The sequence below is a fragment of the Strigops habroptila genome, chromosome 9 (assembly GCF_004027225.2).
Source record: "Strigops habroptila isolate Jane chromosome 9, bStrHab1.2.pri, whole genome shotgun sequence".
NCBI classification, from domain to species: Eukaryota; Metazoa; Chordata; class Aves; order Psittaciformes; family Psittacidae; genus Strigops; species Strigops habroptila.
Window position 1 is genome coordinate 20,377,430 of NC_044285.2, and position 23,604 is coordinate 20,401,033.

The following is a 23,604-nucleotide window of genomic DNA, read 5'->3' on the forward strand; positions in this document are numbered from 1 at the left end:
GCAGGAGCCTTTTGCCCCAGGCACTCCATGGCTGGGCTTTCAAGCCAAGCTTGCCTGGGGAGGGGGGTCCTGCTCCTCCCTCCGCCAAGCCCCCAGAGCTGGTTTCTCAGGGTTAGGGAAGCACCATTGCAGAGCTGGAGCTGGGCTTGGGCTTTCTCAGACCACACTGCGAGGAGAATCAGCATCACTAGACTGCAGCCTAATGGCTTGAGGAATGCAGACCAAGAGCTGCATGGCCAAAGAGCCGTTTCCAGCCTTCAGCTGCAGCTAATGCCTTTAACAGCAGCAGTTGTCAGAAAGCAAAAGAAAAGGACCAAACATGCTGCTGGCATTGCTCTGAGTCAGTCTCACTGCTTTGCTCATTTACTCCTAGGGCTAAGAGAAGGTTCCGCAGCTCAGAAAGGCTGTGGTAAGCATCAGGTCCTTCACTTTTCCCAGCATATAGGAAGCAGGGACATGAGGCCGTTCAGACCTGAAGGATGGAGGGGAAATCAAGAGGCTTGGGAAGTTCTCCCTGCAGAGCACACAAGGGTTACTAGCACCAGCCAAGGGACATTCCTGCTTCTGGCTCCAGAAATATGAGAGATATTAGTGTTCCCCAAGCTCCTGAGAGGCAGAACTGGTGTTCATCTCACCACATTAGAGCTGAGACACTCTGAGCTCACACCCAACTTGAATCCCACAAGGCAGAAGACACCTCAAGCCTTCAGCAGCCTAAGCCAAGAGGTAAGCTTATGCATAGATAAGCCTATGCTGCATAGGAGGGAAAGCCACAGAGCAAGAAGAGCAATCCAACATAGTTTCAAGGCCTGTATTGTGCCTATTGACTCAATTTAAGTGTGATGAGGACTCCTGTGCCCTATAGCAGAGCAGGAGAGTCCCCAAGGCTGCTGCAAGGAGAGGTGATTATAATCGAGACTGTGGGCTTCCCCCACCCCTTCATATTTACAATAGAGACCTGTTTTGAGTGGATGGACCAACAGCTTCCCATATTTGTCCCCTTTCTCTTAATTACTAAGTTCCACCTCCCCATCCAGCCATTGCTCCCCGCTGTCCATACAGCTGAGGCCACACCAGCTAGAAGCAACACCCATCTTCTGCCCTTCTCCAACTCCAACACCAAGTCTCTCCCAGCAGCAGAAGCCATACTCAGTATCCACAAAAACCCCAGTTAAAGCTGCTGTTGTGTCCTTCAAGAGGACAGGGCCTCCTCACCCGGACTGCAACAAGTCACACCAACAGAGGTGCTGTTCTCACATCCTCCACTACCACCCCTATGAAGGCAGAGCAAAAGGGACTTCCAGAGTCAGGAATCCACTCAGCATCTGGTAGCAGCACCAATTCTTCCCCTTACTACCTGTAAATAGGAGCCATACCTTGTCTGCAGGCAGTATTTAGGAATCCTCATTGCCTGCACCACATTGTGTGCCAAGGGTAGAACATAGAGAGAGCCTCAACAGCAGCGCTGGGCATTTGGGAAGCCCTCCTGCAGAGAGGCAGCCTCCATCTCCAAGCACTGCTGTTTGAGTGATGCTTTCAGGTGGTGACAGCTCTCCATGTATCTGTCCCACCACTGGTTCATTGGTGGCTTCCCAAGAGCTTGCAGCCACCCAAAGATGCTCCTTACCTGCAGGATGTGCATGAGAACAACCCCGACTCCCAGCCAAGGCTGACTGATGTCCCTCCTCCCCACTGAGGACACAAGGGGAGGACAGAAGCACTTCTTTTTATTGGGGTTGGGGAGTTACAGTGACACCCTAGGAGGGCAGCTGCATTTTCTGCACACAAGAAACAGCCCCAGAGCAGTTAAGCTCAGCACAGTGGCTGCTGTGAGCACAGCAGCTTGGGCCAGCATAGGAAGTCCTTCAGCAGCACCTGGAAGAGACAAGAGACTCTCAGGGACTGTAGAAACAGGACAAGGGGTGATGGGTTCAATCTAAAACAGGGGAAGTTCGTGTTGGATATATGGAAGAAGTTCTTCCCTGTGAGGGTGCTGAGGCGCTGGCACAGGGTGCCCGGAGAAGCTGTGGCTGCCCCATCCCTGGCAGTGTTCAAGGCCAGGTTGGACACAGGGGCTTGGAGCAACCTGCTCTAGTGGAAGGTGTCCCTGCCCGTGGCAGGGGGCTGGGACTGGATGATCTTAAGGTTCTTTCCAACCCAGACCAGTCTGGGATTCTATAAGAGACACATTAAACATCTTTCCACCATCTGTCAGTGGATGAACTTGCAGCTTTGGGAAAGAGTCCCCCAGACTGTCTCTTGGTGATGCTGCTAGAAAGCCTGTCCATGAAATCATGGGGGATTCATGACTAGATCAACCTGGAGCCACCCTCAATTGAGACCTGAAGACACAGTCAAACAGCAAACCCATACACATACCATGTGTCCTCCCTGCTGGTGCAAGACTTCCTGAGGAACTCCATAATCCCTGAGCTGAATCAAGGATTAATAGCGGTCCAACTGAGATTTCAGCCTCTGCTGAGGACCCACCTAAGAGGAGATGGACATGATTGAGTTCACAGGGGAGGCAACTCCTGCTTAGCCTGGATTTCTGGGCAAGGTGAGAGCATCTTTCTAGTAGTTTTAATTGTAAGCGCACACAGACACAGCTACTTGCCCAAAGACATTGGGGAAGAGCAGAGTTTGCCCTTAAAGGTGAGATGCATTTGCTAAAGACCTTCCAGCATCTCAGCTATCCCAGCCTGGATGGTCACCCTGCCCTGGGGGTACATTTTGGATACACAGAGCCCTACCTTGCTCAGAGGAGATGTCTCTCCTCAAGCGCCTCCCTGGCCATCTGGCTGGAGGGTTAGATCTCCGGGAGTATCCTCCATACAATGGGCAGTTGCCTGTCTCACAGCAGCTACAGATGTCTCCAGTACCCTCCACAGGAGCCCACCTGAAACAGAATTACCTGTAAGCCCTCTTCTCAAGGCTGGTCCCCTCCCTGTATGCACCAGGTACTCACAAGCTGCTGGCTTTGTTGAAGGAACAGGCCTTGTTCAATGGGTTTGGGGCTTGGTCAGCTGGGGAGACCTTCAGGTGGCAGCTGATGTAGATCTGGAAGGGAAAGGAAATGAACATCCAAGATTGAACTTGTTCATGCAGAGGAGCACAGCTTCTGGACACAGTGTAGGAGGTGGGGTGGGCACCACATCTCACCAAGTTCCTTTCATCTCCTGCAAACCTGAATGCATCAACCATGAACTGCAGTGTTTCCTGCCTTGGCCTTGGAGAGATGAAGGCTGAAGTGGTGTCATCCAGTCTCCCATCCACCAAGCACCTGGGCAAGGGTCAGAAGTCAGGGACAGCCCAACCAGCCTCAGCAGCACCACCCAGAGCACTGCACCCTTTACCCGCTGAGGTCGACCAAGGCATATCGGGGTGAGGAGTTCCTGTCTGGGCTCAGAGTAGCAACACAGTCATCCACAAAGAGCCTTAGAGGTATGTGGTTCCCAGAAGCCACATCAGCCTGGAGATGCAGGCTCTCTCCCAGCTGGAAGCCATTGGAGAGTCTTTCAGCACTCCAGTCATCTGGAAGGTAGATCCAAGGCTATAGGTCACTTTGGGGACAAACACATTGCCCTCCCTTGCACGTGGAACCCCTTAACTGAGCAGCAACCCCATGGGTCACTTCTGCAGGACATGATTTTAGCTCAGATTCAGCTGTTTGGGCTCTCAGCACATGGCCAAGAGCTGGCAGGAGCAGGGACCTGAGGGGAACAGGGCAGCCAGGTCTGCACCCACCATTCATGAGGCGCAGGGAGAACATCAGCTTCTCCTCTGCTGAGAATGTGGCGCGGACGGGGGCCCACGTGGGCCGGACGGCATTGCTGCTCACGTTGCTCTTCCTAAACCAGAGAGATGTGTGTTAAAGTTGCCACCATCGTCTCAGATCCGTAGGAGCAGACACACAACCCCCATTTGGTCACCTGGGATAGTGGCACTCAATAGGAACCACAGCTGGATTGGTCCTTACAATGACCAGGTTGCCAGAAGGAGTAGGTTTGTAGGACAAACTCGTTTTGTAGATGAAGGAGTCTGGGGTCATCTACAAGGAAGATTTGGGAGAGGTGAGAAGTCAGTAAAACAAGCACATCAATCAGCACCATCAGATGCCCAGCACTGATTGCGCTAGGACACACAAGCCCATCAGCTGGAAAAGCACAGACTGTCCTCCACATTCCCAATCCAGTGCATACAGGACACCATGAAGCTTAGTATTGGCATCCCAACAAGATGCCAGCCCCATAGGTCAGTCTCAAGGAGTTTGGCACTCCAGTGAGCATCCACATCAAGTGGGTCAGGGCTGTGGAACTGTAGGTCTGCAAACCTCTTCCCCCAGCTGAGCTGGGGCACAGCAGCTCCAAGCAGCCCTTCTCCTCTCCTGCTGAGGAGGTCAGCAAGCCCCTTTCCCAGTGACACTCACTGCAGTGTAAAGCTATGCTCACTTCTCCCACGGACTCATCCAGTTACATGGGATGTACATCCAGTTACAACTCTGAGCCATAAAACCATTACAAGCCTTGTCAAGCATGCGCCTCATCTAAGGCTTGAGGATGGTACCCAGACTCTAAGGTATAGCTCTGCAATGGTCATACCACCCCTCACTGGGCAACTACTGCCTCCACACAAGGCCCCTCCTCATCCCAAATCCTGCCATCAGCTTCACCAGGTCATTTCTAGGACAGAGATGAATCAGGCAGCACAACAGCACATTGCTCTTAAGCAGTTAAACTGCCCACAATAACCCCCATTTACCACCCCAGTACTGGGGGTCCATTCCCCACACAGCATTACTAGGGATGGAGCAGCCCCTCACCCCAGCATCCCACCTCACCTGCAGATTGCTGCCACACTCGTGCAGCCCAGCCACGAAGGTCACAGTGCTCTCAGCATCGCTCTGGGCCACCGGCCGGCACCCAGCCGAGCCCAGGCTCAGCTCCGCAGCCCTGACCAGGTGTCCTGTGCCAAAGAGGTCCTTCTGCACCGTGACCATCACCTGAGCCTCCTGGCACTGCACGGCCACAGGGTGCAGCGGGGCTGCAGCCTGGAGCTGGGACACATCCACCCATGCCCAAGGCTGGGAGAAAGAAGGCACATGGGGCCAGCTCCAAGAGGAATCCCCCCGGACCCTCAAGAGCCCTGAGCCCCTTTGAGGGAACCCCCAGGGACTGTAAGACACTGCTTCAGCAAGTGCCCAGCAGAAAAGAACAACACCAAGGCTGCTTCCAGACCCCATCCTGACCCCAGGATAAACCAGCTCATGGGGAAGGTGCTGCTCAGGAGCCTTTTGTACCGGATGGGGACACCTGGGGGCTGCAGGAAGGCCCCCACCCAGCAAGGAGCAGCTCAGGACAACGGGACCCAGCTGGGACCATCCCTCCCTCTTAGAGCATGGAGGGTGATTTCCTTGGACCTGCACCTGAGAATTGCCTTGGAGCAGTTTGTTCCATGTCCCTTTGTCTTGCCTGTTTGGGGTGGCATCAGCCACTGTCCCTCTGCCTGTTTCCTTCTTATTGTATGAGATGGAACCAGTTTTGGCCACCAAGGTGGAAAGGGCTTGGTCAGGGTCCTACAAGCGTTTCACCCCACATCATCAGCATCAGCTATTCCCCAAACCCCAGTTCCTGGAGCATCATTGAGGTGGCACATTCAGAAATGGAGAGGAGTTTGAACTGCAGAATCCACCTGGGCTCTGGCCCGGGGTGCTGGTAATCTGTCCATGCTGGATTTCATGTCTATCTGCGCTGGGTAATTGTGTACTAAGTAATGAAGGCATTATAGCCAATGTATTTGCATAGAAAGCAGAGGTACAAAAGCCGGTAGTCCCATAATAAGTGAATGGCAGGCATAATCAAGAGATTAATTGGCCCTCATGTGTTAATTATGCTAATTGGCACAGCTGCTCATGTGTTCAGTACAGTGACTAATGGCTCCACATCCCCATGTGAGCTGGATGGAGAGGTTGGGGTCACCCAAAGCTGCTTGCTGCAGCAGCAGAGCCCGGTGAGGGGGGGTCCCTCTGGCATGGGGGTGATGCCCTGTGCACAATGGTGTTGCTGAACAAGCCAGGAGGGTGTTTTTAGCCTGAGTGGTTGTATTCATGGTGTGTTTGTAATGATGCTTTACAAGCGTGCCCATGGAAATGGGGTTTATTGGCTGAAGCATCTTCCTCCCGGCCTGCTAGGATCTGTGGGGTGGGTTTGGGAAGGGGTGACCTGAACCATTTGCTTGTAGGGGAGACTGCAGCAATGAGCTGGATGAGGAAAGCTCCCACTAAGACCATGGGGGTGCATACAAATTCCTGGTGGGATTTCCTTCCCTTGCTGGCATATGCATTAGGCATTGGCTATTGTCTACCTGAAGCATGAATAATGCCACACCATCCTTCTCTGGCATGATCTCCGTGTCGCAGCCTTGCCCCTGATATTTTTGCAAATGATGAATAAATGATACAACAAGAAAAACCTCTCTGGCAGCTCAAACCCTCTTTATTAATTCAGCAAGCAGTGGGTTGTCTCCAAACCCAGCTCATCCCTGTGCTAGATTGATGTCTTTTATGCCTCAAGCTGGGTTTCGTCAGGGGGGCTCCTGCAGCCGAAGGCATCCAGGAGATCGGGAGTTGATGCTCGTGCTGCCCACAGCCCCATCACCCAGCCTTTCAGCAGGACATGACACTGAAGGTCCGTGCATTGATTCACCCTTCCTCCTGCAAAGCATCTTGATGGGGAACCATGGGGAACCACATGGATGGGTGCCTGTACCCTACACACCTTTGCTCCTGTTCCAAAGGGAGAGGTGCAGCTCCTCTAAGAAACCCCAGGAACCATGTACAGCCTGAGCCCTGTGTCTCACACTAACAATACCCCAAGTTCCCCTGCTCAGAAGTGGGTTTCTCACACCTCACAATAGCTCCAGCCAAAGGTTGGCAGGTCCAAACACCAGGAGTGGGATGGTGAGAAATCAAGTCAGGCATCTGGGATGAAACAGGGATGGCAGATTCACTGGCCTTATAAGCCTGAATCTATTGGGTGAGGAACAGCTTTTATTCTTGTTTGGGTGCAAAAGAGATCAACAGGCAGCAAAACCCCCCCATCCACCACCTCCTGGCTCCTGCATCCATCACTGTGAGCTGTATTTAACAGCTCTGAAGGAATAGCCCTTCCTGTCTGCTAAGTCCTCTGCAGGCTTCCTTCAGGAATGAAGGATGTCGGGGACCTTGTCCTTTTCGCTGTCCTTCCCTGGGCTATTGGGAGCTCAGGGTCTTCACTGAGCCCCTGCTAGATAGGGAAGGCTGCTGATTGCTTGCGCCCCATCCATGCTCCTTGGAAAGCCCTTGGTTGAGCAGGATGAGCCCCATGGTGGAAGCCTGTGATCTGTGCTGTAAGAAGCAATATCACATCCTCCCTTTGGGATAGGTCTGTTATGAATTCTTCATTTTTCTACACAATTTTACCACATGAGATGAGAAAAGTAATTTCTCTGCCAGGCCTGTAGAGGAACTGCACTGTCAGTGCTTTTCCTCTCATCCAAAGGATCTGTTTATTTACCAGGGTGCTTTTTCACTGGAGTGTTAAATACTGTGTTTATAGGGGAATTGAATCCTCCTCTGGCACTGTTTAAACAACATCTCCTTACCTGAGACACCACATGCTTCTCTAAGGCTCATTAAGCAGCACCAACTTCTCTTCAGCAGTCCCTGAGAAAACGATGCTGTCGCTAAGCCTGCAGCGCACCGGCCGGGATCCCACTTCCCAAAGCATTGCCAGGGGGGATGTGGTGTCACCCATCATGAGTAATGATGGTAAAATGACATTGAAATGCCATCTGATCATAAAGTGACATTGAAATGTCACCCCAATTCCCTTGTAGCCACGCCAGGCATCCCAAGGAGAAATGAACCCCACTTGGCTAACGCAGGAAAAGGGGAATTGGAGTTTGGAAAGTGCTCATTAATTTTCCTGGCTGGAGACAACTCCTTCATGCCAGGTAGTGCTTTTTCAAGCAACATCGCTGTTTCGTTTCAAATCTCTCTTCGACGACTTCTGAGTCACCGCAATAAATACTCCCTGCGCTTGCTTTCTGCTTCAGAGCCCTTCTAACTGCTGATGGATAAATTGCTGGAGTTACCCGGGATAAATCATGCAGGATAGACAAATCTGTAATTAAAATGTCTCTCAACCCCTCAGTTAACTCTGCCTTAGCAGGACCAGATGCATTGCAGCTGCTGGGAATAACCTGCTTGGGATTGGGCTCTGAAAAATGGGTCCTGGGAGGTGAAACTGATGATTCCACACAGTTCCCTTGGGAACACCATGACGCTGCTTCATTCTCTATCAAAAAGATTCAGGTACCAGGATTGATGGCACAAGTGGGGAGTTTCTCAAGACCTTTCATTGGCTGAAAAGGAGCTTTTGAGTGGGCCAGCGCTTTGCATTGGTCCATGGAAAGCAAATTGCTGGCATGGAATTGCATGGTTTCTCCATCCCAGTTGTTGCAATGGGAGGAAACAACAAATCGCGGAGGTTTAGACCGATCTGGGGGGAGGGAATGTTGCTTCCCAGGAAAAGCCACAAGCAATGGTAAAAAGTAATGCTTAAAATCCTTCTCCCCCCGGCTCACAGCCCTGGCCTTGGGGCTTTGCTCCTTGCTTTCATGAGCAGAGTGCAGGAAGATCCAGCCCAGGGGCAGCTTCTGGGCTCTGCTTTCCCTGGGAAAGTCAGATATTACATTTAAAGAATCCTTAAATCAGAACAGAGCTGAGCCAGGTTGCTCTGAGCTGAATTCGGGTCTGGCCTGGCAATTTTGGGGCTATGAATTGGCTATCTGAGGGCAATGCAGGAGCTGGATCCTGCTCATCCTCAGGAAAGGCACATAACCCCATGGAAATAAGCCCGTCTAGAAAATGAGACCGGGTTTTCAGAACAGATGGACACAGGCCCATCTGTGAATTGGGTCAGGAAGAGGGGACAACAGTGACAGGCAGCAACCCTGCCCCAGCACCACAGGGGCATCATCCATCCCACCCCATGCTGTGCTCAGGGGAAAGGCAGCCACAAGGCTCAGTATCTCCATCCTCCCCTCTCCTTGGAATTAGGTCACTAGAAGCAGCAGGAATCAGTTTATTCTTGATGGGGAGAACGAAGCTGCATCGATCGGCACTGGGGACAGTCCGGCCCAGCACGTTCTGCAATAAGCTGCCAAATAGGATTGTGTTGTTGGGTTTTTTACCCATGGAGGGTGTGTGATGAACTTGCAGCCTCGCCTGCTCCCGAGAGGGATGAGCAAACACGAGCGAGCTGAGCTGCTACCAGCTCTCAGGGCTGGGTCTTTCATGCTCTGCATCCCTGTTAAATCCCACTTCCATGCCTGCCAGGTTTGTCATTATCCAGGAGCGGGTGGAGAAGGATGTTGGGGCTGTTGGGAATGGGAAAAACCCTGCATTGTGGCTGACCAGCCTTGTCCCTGCCTGCGTATCACCCACAGCACCCACACACCAGCATGTTGGATTGAGACCTTGAAGAAGAGGCTGGATAGTTTCCTTCCCCCTACAAAAGACCCATCATCTGGCCAGCCCCAAAAGCAGGACAGCACTTTGGGACAAGGGGACAACTAAGCTCCTCCTAGGGTGCTTTACCCCATGCCAAAGCACAGTGCATCCTCCCAGGGACAGTGGTGAGTGGCTCAGCCCCAAGCAGAAGCTCAGCTTGGGATGGCTCATCAGCCTGAGCCACCTAAGCAGGACTTCCTCCAAGCTGCCACAGCTTAAATGGTGATTTTCTCCCTTGCCACCCTCAACATCTCCCTTCCCTGCATGGCCCAGACCCAAAGAAATGCCCCAAAACCTTCCAGTTGGAGGAGACATCCCCAGTGATGCTGGCACCATCTCAGAACCCTTATAGATGTCCTGGATGTGGGGACAACGCATCCCATCATGCACCAAGGAGCTGGGGATGGTTGATGACTTCATTCCCCAGTGCCTCAATGCTATTAATGGTACTTCTGAGCACCGAGTTAAAAACTGCACCAGCTCCAAATTCAGGCTGTAGATCAAAGCCCCTAAATGAACCCACCATCCATCCCCTTCCTAAGCAGAGCTTGACACCAGCACATTTCCCCTTGTCTTGCTTTTAGAAGCAGTTTTTCTACAGAACAGCAGAGCCCAGCTCCACGCATGGGGAAGGGCAGCTGAAAACAACCCTCCACAGGGGATTCAGGAAGGTCCCTTCCCCGCTGCACTTGGCACTCCCAGCTCACATCCCACCACTGGGATTAACCAGCCCCCATTTCAGAGTGACCTCAGACAGATGACAATGTCCCGTCGGGATTTTGCTCTTTGTACTGCTGCTGGAGGTACGAAAATCAAGAGGAGGGATGAGGGCAGGCAGCAGTCCATTGCTGGAGTGGTTTTCTCCCTGCGCTGGGTGATGGATGAGGGCAGCGCGGCACAACGGGCTGTGGTGGCAGCAGGGGACCGAGGGACTGGGCTGAAAGGGGGACGTAAAGGTTTGGGTTGGAAGGACCTTAAAGCTCACCCAGTCCCAACTCCCTGCCACGGGCAGGGACACCTTCCACTAGAGCAGGTTGCTCCAAGCCCCTGCATCCAACCTGGCCTTGAACACTGCCAGGGATGGGGCAGCCACAGCTTCTCTGGGCACCCTGTGCCAGCGCCTCAGCACCCTCACAGGGAAGAGCTTCTGCCTCAGAGATCATCTCAATCTCTGCTCTGGCAGGTTAAAGCCATTCCCCTTGTCCTGACCCTACAGACCCTTGTCAAAAGCCTCTGGCCAAAGCTGCATCCCAGAGACCACAGTGAGCCTGGAAATCATTGTCCAAACCAACCCCCAAATTTATTTGTCAAGGCACAAAATTCCCCTTCAGATTCTGGATTTTAAATAAAGACAAAAACCAGCACAACAGTCCTCGAGGGACTTCTCCACCCACCGGAGCAGGACCAGGGCCATGCCACCTTGTTCACCCTGGCAGATTGGATGCCCTAGGTACCCAGCAGCAGTGGGAGGACCCCCAGACACGTACCGGGGCAATGACCCCCAATCCCATGCTCAGCCCCATGCACCAGCTGGGTTTGTCCCCACCAGTGCTTTAGCCCCCAAAGCATCAGCTTTGTCACCATGGGGAGGCCAGGGGGGCTTCACCCGGCCAGCAGGTGCCCCCCCAGCCCTGCCTTTTGTCCCCTCCCCAAAAAGTCACCTGGGATAATTAAAGGCAGGAGATAACTGCCCCGAGGGCATTTTGCATTTAAGGCAGAAATGAAAGTCCAGTGGGAACCACAGTGGTGCAACGGGACAAAAAAGTTACCCCCATATATCCCCAGAGTGGTACCTCCACTTGAGGACCAGAGCACCAGCTCTGTCCCCCATGCCTGGGAGTCCTGCAGGTCCCATCCGTCTTCCCAGAGCCTCCAGGGCTCCATGTATTGTTCACTGAGCCCATCACCACTCTCAAGGCCTCGGGGCTTAGAATGGGCAGCAAAATTTGCCCTGGAAGGCACCTGGAAGGTGGCTGGCTCAGCTGCGGCCATGCAGGAGCAGGAACAGAGGGTGATGGGGGGGAACGGTCGACCCTGGTTGCTCTTAGCCCCACGTGGGGACAGCCAGATGGACAGGGAAGAGCCTCCACCCCACATCATCCCTGGGAAGGATGCACCGGTTTTGGGGCTTGCTGGGGCTAAAGAGATTCAACCACTCTCCAGCCCCAGGGTACCCCAAAGACAAGGCTGGGGACAGAGGAGAGTGACCGGGCTCAGGATGAGGGGTGGCAGTGAGTCCGTGCCCTTCCCAGGGGACCTGGAGCTCATCACCACTGGGGCTGGTGCAGGGCACCGGGCGCTGCTTGGGGGTGTCCCAGCTCCCATCAGACAATTTCTTGCTCATTATCTGGGGAGAAAAAGAAAAGACTAAATGAAAATGTGCAAAGACATTAAAAAAGAGTAATTCACAGGCCCAAATGAATGAGTTCATCCAGCTGATAACAGCTCTGGGCTGTCCTGGCCCTGGAAAACTGGGATCCCCACACCCAGGTCCGATGCCAGCCCCAGCTAAATAAGACTAGGCACATGTAGGTGTGTTTTCATCCCTCCATCCATCCTCCTGGATAGACAAAACCCCGCCTCCAGCTGGCAAACCCTGGGAGATGTTATTATCCAAGCTTCATTTCTCCTGTGGTTGAGGAGCAAGCAGATGTCTTTGGCATGGGGTTAAGGAAACAGGCTGCACTGGGGAGGGAAAGCCAAGGGGCTGGGAAGCTGAGCGCGGTCTGTAGAGGCTTGTGAGAGGGAGATAAGGGCAGGGAGGAGGAAAAAAAAGAGGAAAAGTGGAGTCGGCTGATGCTTCACTAAAGGTGTGAAGGGGAAGGGAGAAAAGGCTTTTATTAACCTATTGGCGGGGAAGCAGAAATGGCATTAGAGGAAAAACACGGCTGTTAATAAAAGAGGAAGGAGGGTTAAATTAGCAGAGACTCATCATCAGCAGAGGCCAAGCTCTGCCTTTAATAGGAAAGGAAATGAGTTAAAAGATTGAGATCTTGGAATGAGGATGAGTTTGGGAGGAGCGGGGCTGACCAAGCATGGAATGCACTGGAGTCCATCACGGGGCTGGGGTGCATGATGGGCTGTTGGCAGCACCGAGCCAGGACGTTGGGAAAAGGTCCTGAAAGGTAAAACCAGGAGCTGGGGCTCCACTTTTCATTAATTTCCACCAGGAATTCAGCATCAGGCTCCTGCTGGGGAATTCTGCAGGGGGAGGGATGAAGTTCATGCAAAGTGAGGACCAACTCCATCAGTTCCTCTCCTCTTGGCAACACTGAGAGACAGACCCAGATTCCTCACAGTGACCCAGGCAGGTGGCAGGAGGCTTTTCCTGGCCCCAGAGTGCCCAAGAAAAGGAAGGATAAGAGAAGAAACTCCGTGTCAAAGCTGTCAGCTGCATCACTCCATCACTGGTGGGAGATACGAGTGGTGGCCAGAGCAAGTGCAGCCCTAACTGGAATGGAAATGGGCGCTGGAAAATAACTGACCTAAGAAAATCTGATTGAAAAGTGGGGAAAAAAATGAAATAAATATGAAAAAATTGAGAAAAACCCCCACAAAACCCAGTGATGGATGATGGAGATGCAACAGGTGCTTTCCACTTAGATCTGAGCATCATCTCCAGTGCTCTTAGGAAGAAACCTTCATCACAAGCCAGCTCATGGTCCTACACTGTTGCCTGGCAAATGCACTCACCCTCTTTGCTCTCCGTGCTCTTCAGCGGCTGCAAAGCTGCAAAAAACAAAACAGCATTTGGTCAGTCAAGGAGGAAACAACCAAGAGCCCTGTTTTGGGGAACCCACCCCAATAACTGCCAATTTCCACCAGTTTCCACTGCAAACCAACCCCCGGTCCCTAAATCTCGCCGGCAGGAAGGAGCTGGCATCCCAAGCGGGCTCCTGCGCCAGCAGATAAAGGCAATCACTGGCATATAATTCACCTGTTTGACAACAGCAGAGTACCACGAGTGCTTTTCTCTCCAGAGATAGGGTGGCTTATCAGGGAGCTGCCAGCCTGAGGGGGTGCATCGAGGAGTGGGCGAGCACGGGGGGCTGAGCACAGATGGAGGATGTAAAGCACACCGGGGTGGCACAAGTACATGTATATAATAAGCATCATGCACCCACCTGTCTTGGGTTCTCCCCCCTCCTCATCCTGCTCCTCCGTCCCTGCAAAAGAACAAACCAGAGCGTGAAGCTCCACCCCAGCTTCCTGAACCAGCTTTGGTGGGTGCCCCTTGTATCACTGCCATCCCCAGCGCTCGGAGCCACCCATGATCACCACATATCCCAAGGTCTGCTCAGGCCCAGGCGCTGCTGAGCCACTGGTGATGCTCAGAGAGGAGGTGACTGGTACCCACCTGCACCCAGCACCCCTTCCAGCACCCCATGGTGGGGATTCCTGCAGCACAAGGCTGTGCTGGGGTGGCCCATCCCCTACAAGCAAAGCAGGAAAAGCCACAGCTCCGGGTGATACAGCGCAGCCACTTGCCTCCCTATTTATAGCACAGCCACCATCTGGAGCAGTGCTTGGCAAGGGGCTTAACAGGGAGACCATAGATTCCCCCAATGCCTCTGGGACACCTCATCGGCGCTGAGGGATGAGCATCCCCTTCGCACCCACCAGGCTGCCACACTGTCTGGGAGCCCGGGAGCTTTGCACCCCATGGGTAAGACCTGCCACGATGCCAGAAAGCCCAGCAAAAATCACTGCTCCTGCCTCCCATGGCTGCCAGGCCCACAGGCAGGGTCCCTGCCTGGATTCTGGCTGACCGAGAGAGACAGCAAAAGGTTATTGCTAAGGGCATGCAGCCATCAGTGCAACACATCATAAGCTGGGAGCTGCGTCTTGATGGTAAAGGGCTGAGGTCAGCTGGCCCGGGGCCACAGCTGAGCATCACAGCACTGCAAATCCCTTGGCTGAGAGGAAAACACTCTGTTACAGAGGGAGAATATCTATATTATTTTCTATATATATATCTCCTGCAAACCATTCCCAGGGTAAAACCTTCTTGGTCCCCACTGCTGGGGGCACCCCACAGCCAGGCATCAGGGTGACATGGGCACAGACAGAGAGAGGAGGAGCGAGGCAGGAGCCCCCAGGGAGGAAGACTGCGGGTCCCAGCCCTGCAGCATGGAGCTGGCGGGGAAAGGCTCTGGCAGAGCAAACGCCTCGGGAGGCAGCAAGAGGAAACAAATGGGAACACCAGGAAAGCTTGCCTCTGCAGCCATTTCAGAGCACAGCAGCTTTTTAAAGCAACAAAACCTCCCTCTTGTGTGCAAACACTTCCCCACAATAATAATAATAAACAAAAAAACAACCAAACAAGCCACCAAACAGGAGGATGCAAAACACAAGATCATGGAGCACCTCTCTCATGCTATTTCAGTGTGTCAGAGCACTTGGCGTTTCCATGGTGGCAAGTGCTAAAAGCACCTTCTCAGAGGAGATGCTCCACGCACACCCAGCTGTGGGTACCAGACATGCAGAGGATGCTCAGAGTAGGGAGGTGAAAGGGGGAGAAGGAAAAGTAGGGAGCACTTTCACTGGAGGCAGGGAGGAAAAGTAGGTGTATGTTTGAAAGAGCTGCCTGGAGCAATGCACACAGCCAGCACAGGTACAGATGTGCTGGTGCCCACCAACCCCAGCAGCTCCGAGCATCTCTTCATCCTCTAAAAGATGCCACCACCAAGGCAAACCCACACTGGCTGCCCCGGCTCCCCCCATCCATCACCCTCTGCAAACCTCATCCCTTTTTTGGGGGGAAACCACCACATTACCTGCATTTTCCTCCTCTTCCTCACAGCTCTGGCGGATCTTCTTCTGGCACACATAGGCCAGGACAATGAGCAGCACCACGACACAAATGGCAAGTCCCACTGTCACCCAGAGAGCCACGGCAGGGAAGGCGAGGTGTTGGCCTTGCAGGGGGAGGAAAGACAAATACCACCACAGTGAGCAGTGCTGCCCAACAGGGGGGATGTGTGCTCAGGGGACATCCCCATGGAGGGAGTTGGTGGCACAAGAGGTGGTTTTGGAAGTAAAAACATTGGTGCTTCTGATTAAGGCCTCCCCCAGCAGGTCTGGATGAGCAGAAGCAGCAGGTTGAAGCACTCCTTAAAACACTTCATTAACTTTTAAGTCATTATACTAATGAATTCGAAAGGCAGGCTGAGCCTTCACTTGCTAAGAAGCTCCAAAGCGGCATTAGATGATGCAGGACCTGCTCCCTTTCCCCTCTCATCTTAGCCCAGGAAGGATGGGGACACCTTCCCCAGCATCTGGGACAGCCTGGAAGGGACAACCAGGATGTGGGGCTATCTCCTGGAGCACCAAGAATCCAGTTTTTCGCTTTAATATTGCTCCTTCTTCAAACGAAGTCTTGCCACAAACCCTGTCCCTCCACAGTGTCACCCCAAGGCTGACCATTTGCTCATGAGGCCATACGAAAGCCACCCCCTGTCCCCAACCAGCAGCATCCACACAAGTTTTCCTGCAAGGGTTTGGTGCATCCAGACAAAACATTAATGCTCCACCAGGGCCTCACTTTCCCAACCCAGTGCTGTACTGAGCGTAATTAAACAGTAATTAACGCTGAGGAGCACACAAGGTTCTAAAGAGCTCCAGGAGGGCAGAACTAGAATGGACCAGATGCTCGATGAACTCCTGCAGCCTGTATTTTTGAAGTAGAATTGTTACAGCTGGGATGGAGAACTCCAAATCCAGAGCATCGCATCGCTAAGGAGAAGACAAGCACTGTGCCCTGTGCTGGCTTAGACTGGGATGGGGCAACCAGCAAAGTGAGAGACTAAGAACTAAGGATGCTGGTTCTAGCTGGGACGCTGGCACGGGGTGACAGGGGGGACAGCACAGCCTCAAGTCACCCTTGTAGGTCCATGAGGAGAGAGGTCGAGCAGAGATATGGGGTAGCAACCCCAGTAGGGATCCCGGTGCCACCACAGTCACCTTCTTCAGACAGTGCCCATCACTTCCCTTCCCCAGTTTGGGCCCCACAGGCTCACCCGTGATGGTGACAGAAGCTTGGGTCTCCTGCTGCAGCACTGGGTTTCGCACCAGACAGGAGTAGGTGCTGCTGGGCTCCACCAGCACCTGGAGCACGCTGTGCACGTCAAAGAGACCTTCTTCATTGGCCACCTGGGAGGTGGTGATGTTTTCTGTAATGTTGCTGCCCTGGCTGTCCTGCCAGAGGACGTTGGCCTCGGGGTAGCCGCGGGAAGCGTGGCAAGTCACCGCTGCCAGATCTCCTGGCTTCAAGTGCTTGTTAGGCTCCAGGTTCATATGGGGCTTGGAGTAGGGAGCTGCAAGGAAGAGGATAGCCAGCATGAGCAAAGGATCACGAGCAACCCAATGAGGTTGGGCAAGCCCCAGGACAGACTCTTCCAGTTGATAGGACCAACCAGATGAAGCCTCCCCAGCTTTGGTTCATTTATGGCCATGCTTCCAGGTGGCCTCTCAACTAAGAGCCTCTCCAACACTGCAGGGAAGAGACCGCGGCCCCCACCAGCAATATTTTGGGGAGATCATAAAATAACAGACTGGTTTGGGTTAGAAAGGATCTTCAGATCATCTAGTTCTAACCTCACACTCACCTCACACTAGAGCATGTCACCCAAGGCTCTGTCCAACCTGGCCTTGAACATTGCCAGGGATGGGGCAGCCACAGCTTCTCTGGGCACCCTGTGCCAGCGCCTCAGCACCCTCCCAGGGAAGAACTTCTTCCTTATATCTAACCTGAAGTCCCCTGTTTCAGTTTGAATCCAACACCCCTTTGTCCTGTCACTACAGTCCCTGATGAAGCCTCTCTCCAGCATCGATGCAGCTGGTTGGTCTCTAACAGAGACCTGACTTCATGGGGAGACCATGGCAAGGAGGAGAGAGAAAGAGGTTCCAGAGAGGAACAAAGCATGATGGAGAACCCTTCTTTTTGGGCAGACATGTAGGGACACCCCAACTCTCCATCTCTCACCTGCCACCTGCAGTGTCACAGCTGCACTGTTGTGGTCCTGGACCCGGACGAAGCAGGTGAAGCTGCCCTCATCTGAGATCTCCACACGCCGGAGCAGCAGCGAGACATTGCCCTGGGCCAGTTGGTCATAGAAGAGGGCTGTACGGTTCGCGTAGCCCCCACCCTGGTCTTCCAGCTGGTCCTGGCCACCGGAGAAGCTGTGGACCAAGCGCTTGGTGTCCGTCAGCTGCCAGATGAGGCTCAGGTCATCAAGGCTGAAGTTGGCCTCGGGAGAGAAGGAGCAGTGCAGGGTGGCGTCTCGGCCAAACAGAGCCACCACGGGCTCATCCGGGACCTGGATCTCAATGGCACCTGCAGGAGGGTGGTAAGGGCAAAAGTACATGGTGGTGAGACCCTGCAGAAGCACCTCCTTAACTCTCCATCTCAGTAATATGGAAGGAAATCAAGGGATACCCATGGAAGGGACCCATGGGGAGGTCGCATCTCAGCTGTGACCACGGGCACCTCAACCTGCACCCCACCAGGACAAGCAGCTTGGTTTCTTCCCACAGGTAGAGGACGTTTGTGGGTGACAGTGGTGGGGACACAGCCCCGTTTTCCCAACACGAGCCAGCAGCTCCGGGCAGCACCATGGCCAGGCTGGAAGGCGCTAGATGGCACCAGTGCTCCAGCACAATGCCAACGGCGTGCCACAGCACGATGCCAACCTCATCCCAGAGCCACAGCACAATGCCAATCTCTTCCCAATGCCATGGCATGATGCCAACCTCATTCCAGTGTCACCTCACGATGCCAACAACCACATTGCCGAGCCATGGCAGGACACTAACCCTGCCACTGTATCAGGGAGCAATGCCAACCATGCCAGCGCTGCTGGACCCTCCACACTTGGAGCTGGTCCTGGAGTGCCCATTGGCAGGAAGCAGCAACATCCTCCAAAGCAGACCCAGGACATTTCATTCACCACAAAAAAAATCTCCCCTCAGACCAAGGATTTGCTTTATATTCCAACCTCAAAACCATTGCAGAACACAACAGAGGTGCTACCCACAGCAAATACCCCTCTGGAGACAACAGCAGCAATGAGCCATTACATTTTAAGCAGGTGGGAAGGATGAAGAGCTGTGGGCAGGAGACAGGTTGGAGGAGACCTGACAGGGGCCATAGACAGGCAGAAGAGTGCTCAGGCAGCATGCCTGGCTCTAAGCTTGAGAGCATCATGTCTCCCTCCAGCTAATAATCAACGTCAGTGGGTTTTAGGACTACTATCCAGCCCGGCCAGAACCACTGCTGAGCATCCCAAAAGGATTCAGTCCCAACATCCCTCCCAGGTTGAGGTGATGCAACCTGGGAGACCAGGAGATGCAGCACACAGGGACAGACCCAGGGGGGTCACAGACCTTCAGGATTCCCTCCTCCCATGGCTTTGCTGTTCAGCTGTGGCACGCAGAAGGTGGTGTCCCTGCTATGAGGGTGGCCTATGTGCACCAGAAGCCATCACACCCACTATAAGACCACAAAACCAGGAGAAACACCTTGTGGGTGCTGCCACCAGGTACCACGGGTCAAAGGCATCTTTGTCAGGATGAATGTGGCATAAAGGACACCTCCTTCGGGGTGGTGACATGCAGACCCCACCAACCCCTAACCCTCCAGCACCACTCACCTGCCAGGCCAAGCACCAGTGCCCTCAGGGCAAGCAGCAGGCAGAGCATCCTTGGCACAAGGAACGACTGGGTGAGGAAGCAGAAGCAAGCGTGGCCCTGGGTGTCCTCACGGGATGTCTTCTCTCTCATTACAAGTACCCTGAGCTGAGGAAAAATAGAAGGGAACACTAAGATGGTGCCGGGGACCAGGGACAAAGAGCAAGAGCAGGGAGAATACCGGCACCGGGCAGGGGATTCCATGCCAGCAGCACCCAGAGCACCCACCCCGTTGTAAAAGGCAGGAGGGGGTTTGCCTCCAGCCTGGAACCAGCCAAGGGCCCAGGATTTAGGAAGCTGATGGACCCGGAGGCAGCTCTTGTGCTGGAGGCGTTGGCCCGTGCCCTGAGGAAGCCACGTGAGCCTCTTTCCCTCCTCGCTGCTTCTCCTCCCCTTTTGTTTCTCTCTTTCCCAGCGCATCGCTGGGCTGTTACATCCCTGTCCTCCAAGAGGAAGCAACTCGCTCCTGATGTCCAAAATCGCTAAAAGCTGAACACAAAGAGGTTTGCAGATTCCTGGCTCTGACAACAGCAAGAGGGCTGCAAGGTTCATCCCACTCATCACATGGAAGTCTCTGGCATGAGGCTGCCCTGAGAAAAGGGCAATAAAAGCAGAGCATCTCAGAGCTGGATGTGGGGAGAGGCAAGGGCAAGCTGCCCGGCACCACTGGCTACCGTGGCTCGCTTCCCGAGCATCCCTCCTTGCTGTGCCTGGAGCTTGCCAGGCCCCTCGTGACCGGTGTTCCTCCCTCATAGCAGGAGCTGCAGCCAGCATCACCACTGCCGTGTCCCATCCTATCCCAGCACATCCTAGAGCCCTGCTGCTCCACCCACAGCCTTTAGCACCAACAGGTTTTGGCACAATAGCTCTACTTGCAATAAATCAATGTCACGGCACCGGTGTCCCGGGGTGCAGCGGGAACTTCAGCCACTGGCTCCTTAATCCTTAAAACCCCTTGAAGTGGGGAAACGTCAGCCCTGAAGCTCTGCTCAGCTCAGTCCCATGGGGGAAACTGAGGCACGGGGTGAGACTGAGACATGGTGGGGAACTCAGGCACAGGGGGAAACTGGGGCATGAGGGGAAACCGAGGCACAGCTCTGCTCCAAGAGCTCTGGGACAGCATCCCCTCTCCTTCCCTCCCGAGCACGAGGTTCCTTTGGGGAAAACAAATTCTCCATCTTTTTTCCCCAGACCACATCCCTGACTCTAACCTTTTCCCAAGTGGATGAGCCCAGAGCCAGCCCCAGGCAGGCAGGAAGGGAGGGAGCTGCGGTGGGAGAGGGTGACAGGGCATCGCTCAGCTGCCCACTGAGGGAAACATGAGTCACCTCCTCACGCTCACCCTTGGAGGTCTTTCCTCTTCCTGGGGATGCTCAAATCAATTCCATTTTATAGGTTCCATGACCTATGAGTCCTGCCAGACCATCCCAGAGGTGTCTCAGGAAGGGGACACCCGTGTCCCCAACCCTCCTTCTTTCAGTGAGTCTCCCACCTTTCCGTGACTCAGTTTCCCCATCCCTGCGGGACGGGCTCTGCCCCAGACCTGAGCTTCTGTCACAAGTTGGGATCTAATGAACCCTACAAACACATTCGCATGGAAAACCAGGATGGCTGAACCCTCCAGCACCCCCCCAGAATAATTAAACCCTCTGCTGCAGCGGGACCACACGTCATCCACTCCCTGTTAAATATTAACTATCACGCTGCCAAAACACCGCTCTTTTGTAACACCCGAATTATCAGCTGCCAAATTCTTCCCTGAGATGGGTGGAAGTATAAGGAGAATATCTGCTGGTGCAGGGAGAAGTCCAGGTCCATCTCAGTTTTTGAGGGAGCCCCCCAGCTTGCTCCTCTCCTACCCGGGGTTTGTGCCAGCAAAGAGCCCGGCTCTGCTCTAGGCTATTTTTAGTCCCAGCTGAACTTCTGGGTGGGAAGGAGAAGCTCCCCGCTTGCAAAGCAGCACCCTGTGGGGCTGGGGGGCGCGGTAAATAAGAGAGGGGTGCGACCCCCGAGTCCCAAGGCAGTGATTTGGGGTGCAGCATGTGGTGGTGGAAAGGAAGGGTTATCCCTTTGGGACACAAAAAGGGGAACAATCACTTCCTCCGGAGCTGGGGTTTTTGTCTCACGCGTGGGAGCGGGTTTTACGTTAATCGTGGCATTTTTAACCAGATGGGTTTATAGGGATGCCGCCTCCCCTGCACCCCCATGGGCCTCGGCGACGGGACCCGGTGGGGACACCGCCTGCACCCCCAACCCCGGCCGGGGCTCCCCGAGCCCCCGCAAGGCTCCACGCCGCCCCGGCGGGGCACACGGCTCGGGGAGAGCGTCATTCATTCCGCCCTCCCGAAACAACGGCCGCGTTCCGCAGCCCCGGCCCGCGGGAGGGGAAGCGGGAGCGGCGGCGGCTCCTCCCGCCGGGCCCCGCACCGCGGGCCCCGCTCTCGGTTGAGACCCACCTTGGACCGACACTCCCCCCACCCCCCCCCAGCTCCGGTCCGGTCCCCGCCACGTCCCTAGCGCCCCCCCCCCCCCCCCGCGGGCACTTACCGGGCAGGCGGCACGGGACGGGCGGGAGAGCGCGCGCCGCCGCGGGCGGGCCGGTCGCGGGGCGGCGGCTCCGGCTCTGATTGGCTGCGACCGCTTCCTGCCGCGGTCCCGCCGGCCGAGGAGGAGGAGGAAGGGCCGGGGAGCGGGGTGCAAGGGGCCGGGGTGCGCCGAGGTAGCGGATGGGGTGCACGGGGATAGGTGCTCCGAGATGGGCGTTGGGGTGCACAGAGCTGGGGAACCAAAGCATATGGAACCAAGGGATTTGGGTTATGCACAGCCAGAGCATTGGGGTGCACGAAGCTCAGAAATGGATGTGAAGCCTTCCCATTAAATCTGGGAGATGCAGACATGGAGACTGTGATGCTCCCCAGCCAGCGGATTGGGCTGCATGGAGCCAGGGATTGTGGAGACCTCAAAACAGGGGGACTGGGCATTTAGAGCTGGGTCTTTGGACTCAGGCCCTCAAATGTGGGCCTAGGGTGCCTGGCAAGGCAGGAGAGTGAGCATCTCCTCTGGGATCAACAAAAGGCAACTGGAGTTTCCAGCTGCAGAGGCCAAACACAGGCCACTCCCCAAGGAAAAGCCCGGCTGATTTACTTACACCAGTGGCCCAGAGGCAGCTGCAGCCTCACGCCGTGCTCTGGAGGGCAGAGGGGGACCCCAAAGAGTTGGGAGCTGCAGTGCTAGAAGGGGACACCCCTGAGGTGCTTCCACACACAGTATCTCCTTTATACAGCCTCAGACACGCATCAGCACCCCTCCCAACACACACAGGAGGGATGGGAAAGGAAGAGGAGGAAGAGCAGGGAGCTGGGCTCTTTGTAAGGGTGATTTCTCAGCAACACACACACACATTTCCCCAAAGGAAGCAGCTTCTTGGTTTTAAGCCGATTTTCTTAGGGGGTCCCTCAACACCAGCAGCTCTTGTTGTGTCCCCAAAGGCTCCAGCAGCTTCAGTCCATGCCACAGAGCCAGGTGCCCATGTGGGAGGTTTGGATCCTGTTGCTCCAGAGCAAAGGAAGCTTCTCACCCTTTTGATTACAGAGGGAAGCCAGAACAGCCAAACCTGGAGAGCTTAAAATTAAAAGGCAAATAAGAATAACCTGAAACATGCTATATTTAAAAACCAATTGAGTTTTTCCCCTACACTGCCAGGCAAGGCAGGATTTTTCAGTGACAAAGCACACCTTGACCCAGGCACTCTGGGTGATAGGAGCAAGAACAAGCAAGGATAAAGTGTATTGGCTTCAACAGCCTGCAACTAAACTGGGAGCCCAGTGCTCCAGTTGAGATGTGCCCTGCAGATTGAGAGGCTTTCTCTCTCTGTGCTCAGCCTGGATGCGTAGAGGGATGTGGAGAAGATCCAGCCATCAGCCTCTCAATGCTGCAGCAGCAAAACAGGGGTGGGTTGCAGGGACCTTCTGCATGAGATGATTCCCTCTGCCACAAGCAATAGGTCCCCGGACTTCTCCTGCACCAAAGCTCAGCAACCCAAAAATGCAGGTGGAACCCAAGGGTTTTGCAAAAGGCACCCCCCCAAAAAGACACAAACTTGCCCAGGGCAAGGTTTCACACCATCACAGCTCCATCACTTTGTCCCTTCTCCCAACAGTTCACATGATCAAAGCAGCATCACAGCTTTGATACCTTAACTGCGAGTGCAACTCTGCTCTCCTGTTAGTCTTTGAAGATGCAAAGTGAGCATCTGAGCACCAGGAGCTTTCTTACTGTTAAATAAGAAGAAACTAAGCAGCTTGGAAACAAAGGCAGGTTTTTCAACATCAAAACTAGCTACAAATTAAAATCCATGCTGTTTG

At 54.2% G+C, this 23,604-nt stretch overlaps 2 protein-coding genes across 4 annotated transcripts; both read right to left on the reverse strand.

The window, feature by feature from the left end:
* Positions 1 to 1,713: 1,713 nt before the first annotated feature.
* On the reverse strand, positions 1,714 to 10,561 carry LOC115613120 (zona pellucida sperm-binding protein 3-like). The gene is made up of 9 exons (XM_030498215.1): positions 4,841 to 10,561; positions 3,933 to 4,051; positions 3,748 to 3,851; positions 3,357 to 3,534; positions 3,163 to 3,283; positions 2,969 to 3,060; positions 2,754 to 2,899; positions 2,380 to 2,490; positions 1,714 to 1,875 (listed from the first exon to the last, which is right to left on the reverse strand). Exons 1-9 carry the CDS (start codon positions 5,240 to 5,242, stop codon positions 1,745 to 1,747), a joined length of 1,404 nt encoding a protein of 467 aa, XP_030354075.1. The 5' UTR covers positions 5,243 to 10,561; the 3' UTR covers positions 1,714 to 1,744.
* Positions 10,562 to 10,828: 267 nt separating this feature from the next.
* On the reverse strand, positions 10,829 to 21,859 carry CD276 (CD276 molecule). 3 transcript variants are annotated; one of them, XM_030498214.1, is made up of 8 exons: positions 21,788 to 21,859; positions 19,204 to 19,348; positions 17,538 to 17,888; positions 16,573 to 16,869; positions 15,331 to 15,471; positions 13,678 to 13,719; positions 13,247 to 13,282; positions 10,829 to 11,900 (listed from the first exon to the last, which is right to left on the reverse strand). In XM_030498214.1, the coding sequence occupies exons 2-8, from the start codon at positions 19,331 to 19,333 to the stop codon at positions 11,878 to 11,880; spliced, it is 1,020 nt and encodes a 339-aa protein (XP_030354074.1). In that variant the 5' UTR covers positions 19,334 to 19,348; positions 21,788 to 21,859; the 3' UTR covers positions 10,829 to 11,877. The 3 variants fall into 3 exon arrangements, with proteins under 3 accessions (XP_030354074.1, XP_030354072.1, XP_030354071.1); XM_030498212.1 differs by lacking the exon at positions 21,788 to 21,859 and adding an exon at positions 19,547 to 19,694; XM_030498211.1 differs by lacking the exon at positions 21,788 to 21,859 and adding an exon at positions 19,469 to 19,694.
* Between the last annotated feature and the right edge of the window lie 1,745 nt (positions 21,860 to 23,604).

Coding starts and splice junctions, on each gene's coding strand:
- LOC115613120 (XM_030498215.1), bottom strand. CDS start 5,242: ATGGGGTCTGGAAGCAGCCTTGGTGTTGTTCTTTTCTGCTGGGCACTT. Junction 3,284..3,356: donor GCCTTGGTCGACCTCAGCGG/GTAAAGGGTGCA, acceptor ACCCTTGCCCAG/GTGCTTGGTGGATGGGAGAC. Junction 2,900..2,968: donor TTCAACAAAGCCAGCAGCTT/GTGAGTACCTGG, acceptor ATTCTGTTTCAG/GTGGGCTCCTGTGGAGGGTA.
- CD276 (XM_030498211.1), bottom strand. CDS start 19,660: ATGCGCTGGGAAAGAGAGAAACAAAAGGGGAGGAGAAGCAGCGAGGAG. Junction 19,349..19,468: donor CTCCTGCCTTTTACAACGGG/GTGGGTGCTCTG, acceptor ATTTTTCCTCAG/CTCAGGGTACTTGTAATGAG. Junction 17,889..19,203: donor ACTGGTGCTTGGCCTGGCAG/GTGAGTGGTGCT, acceptor ACCCTCCTGCAG/GTGCCATTGAGATCCAGGTC.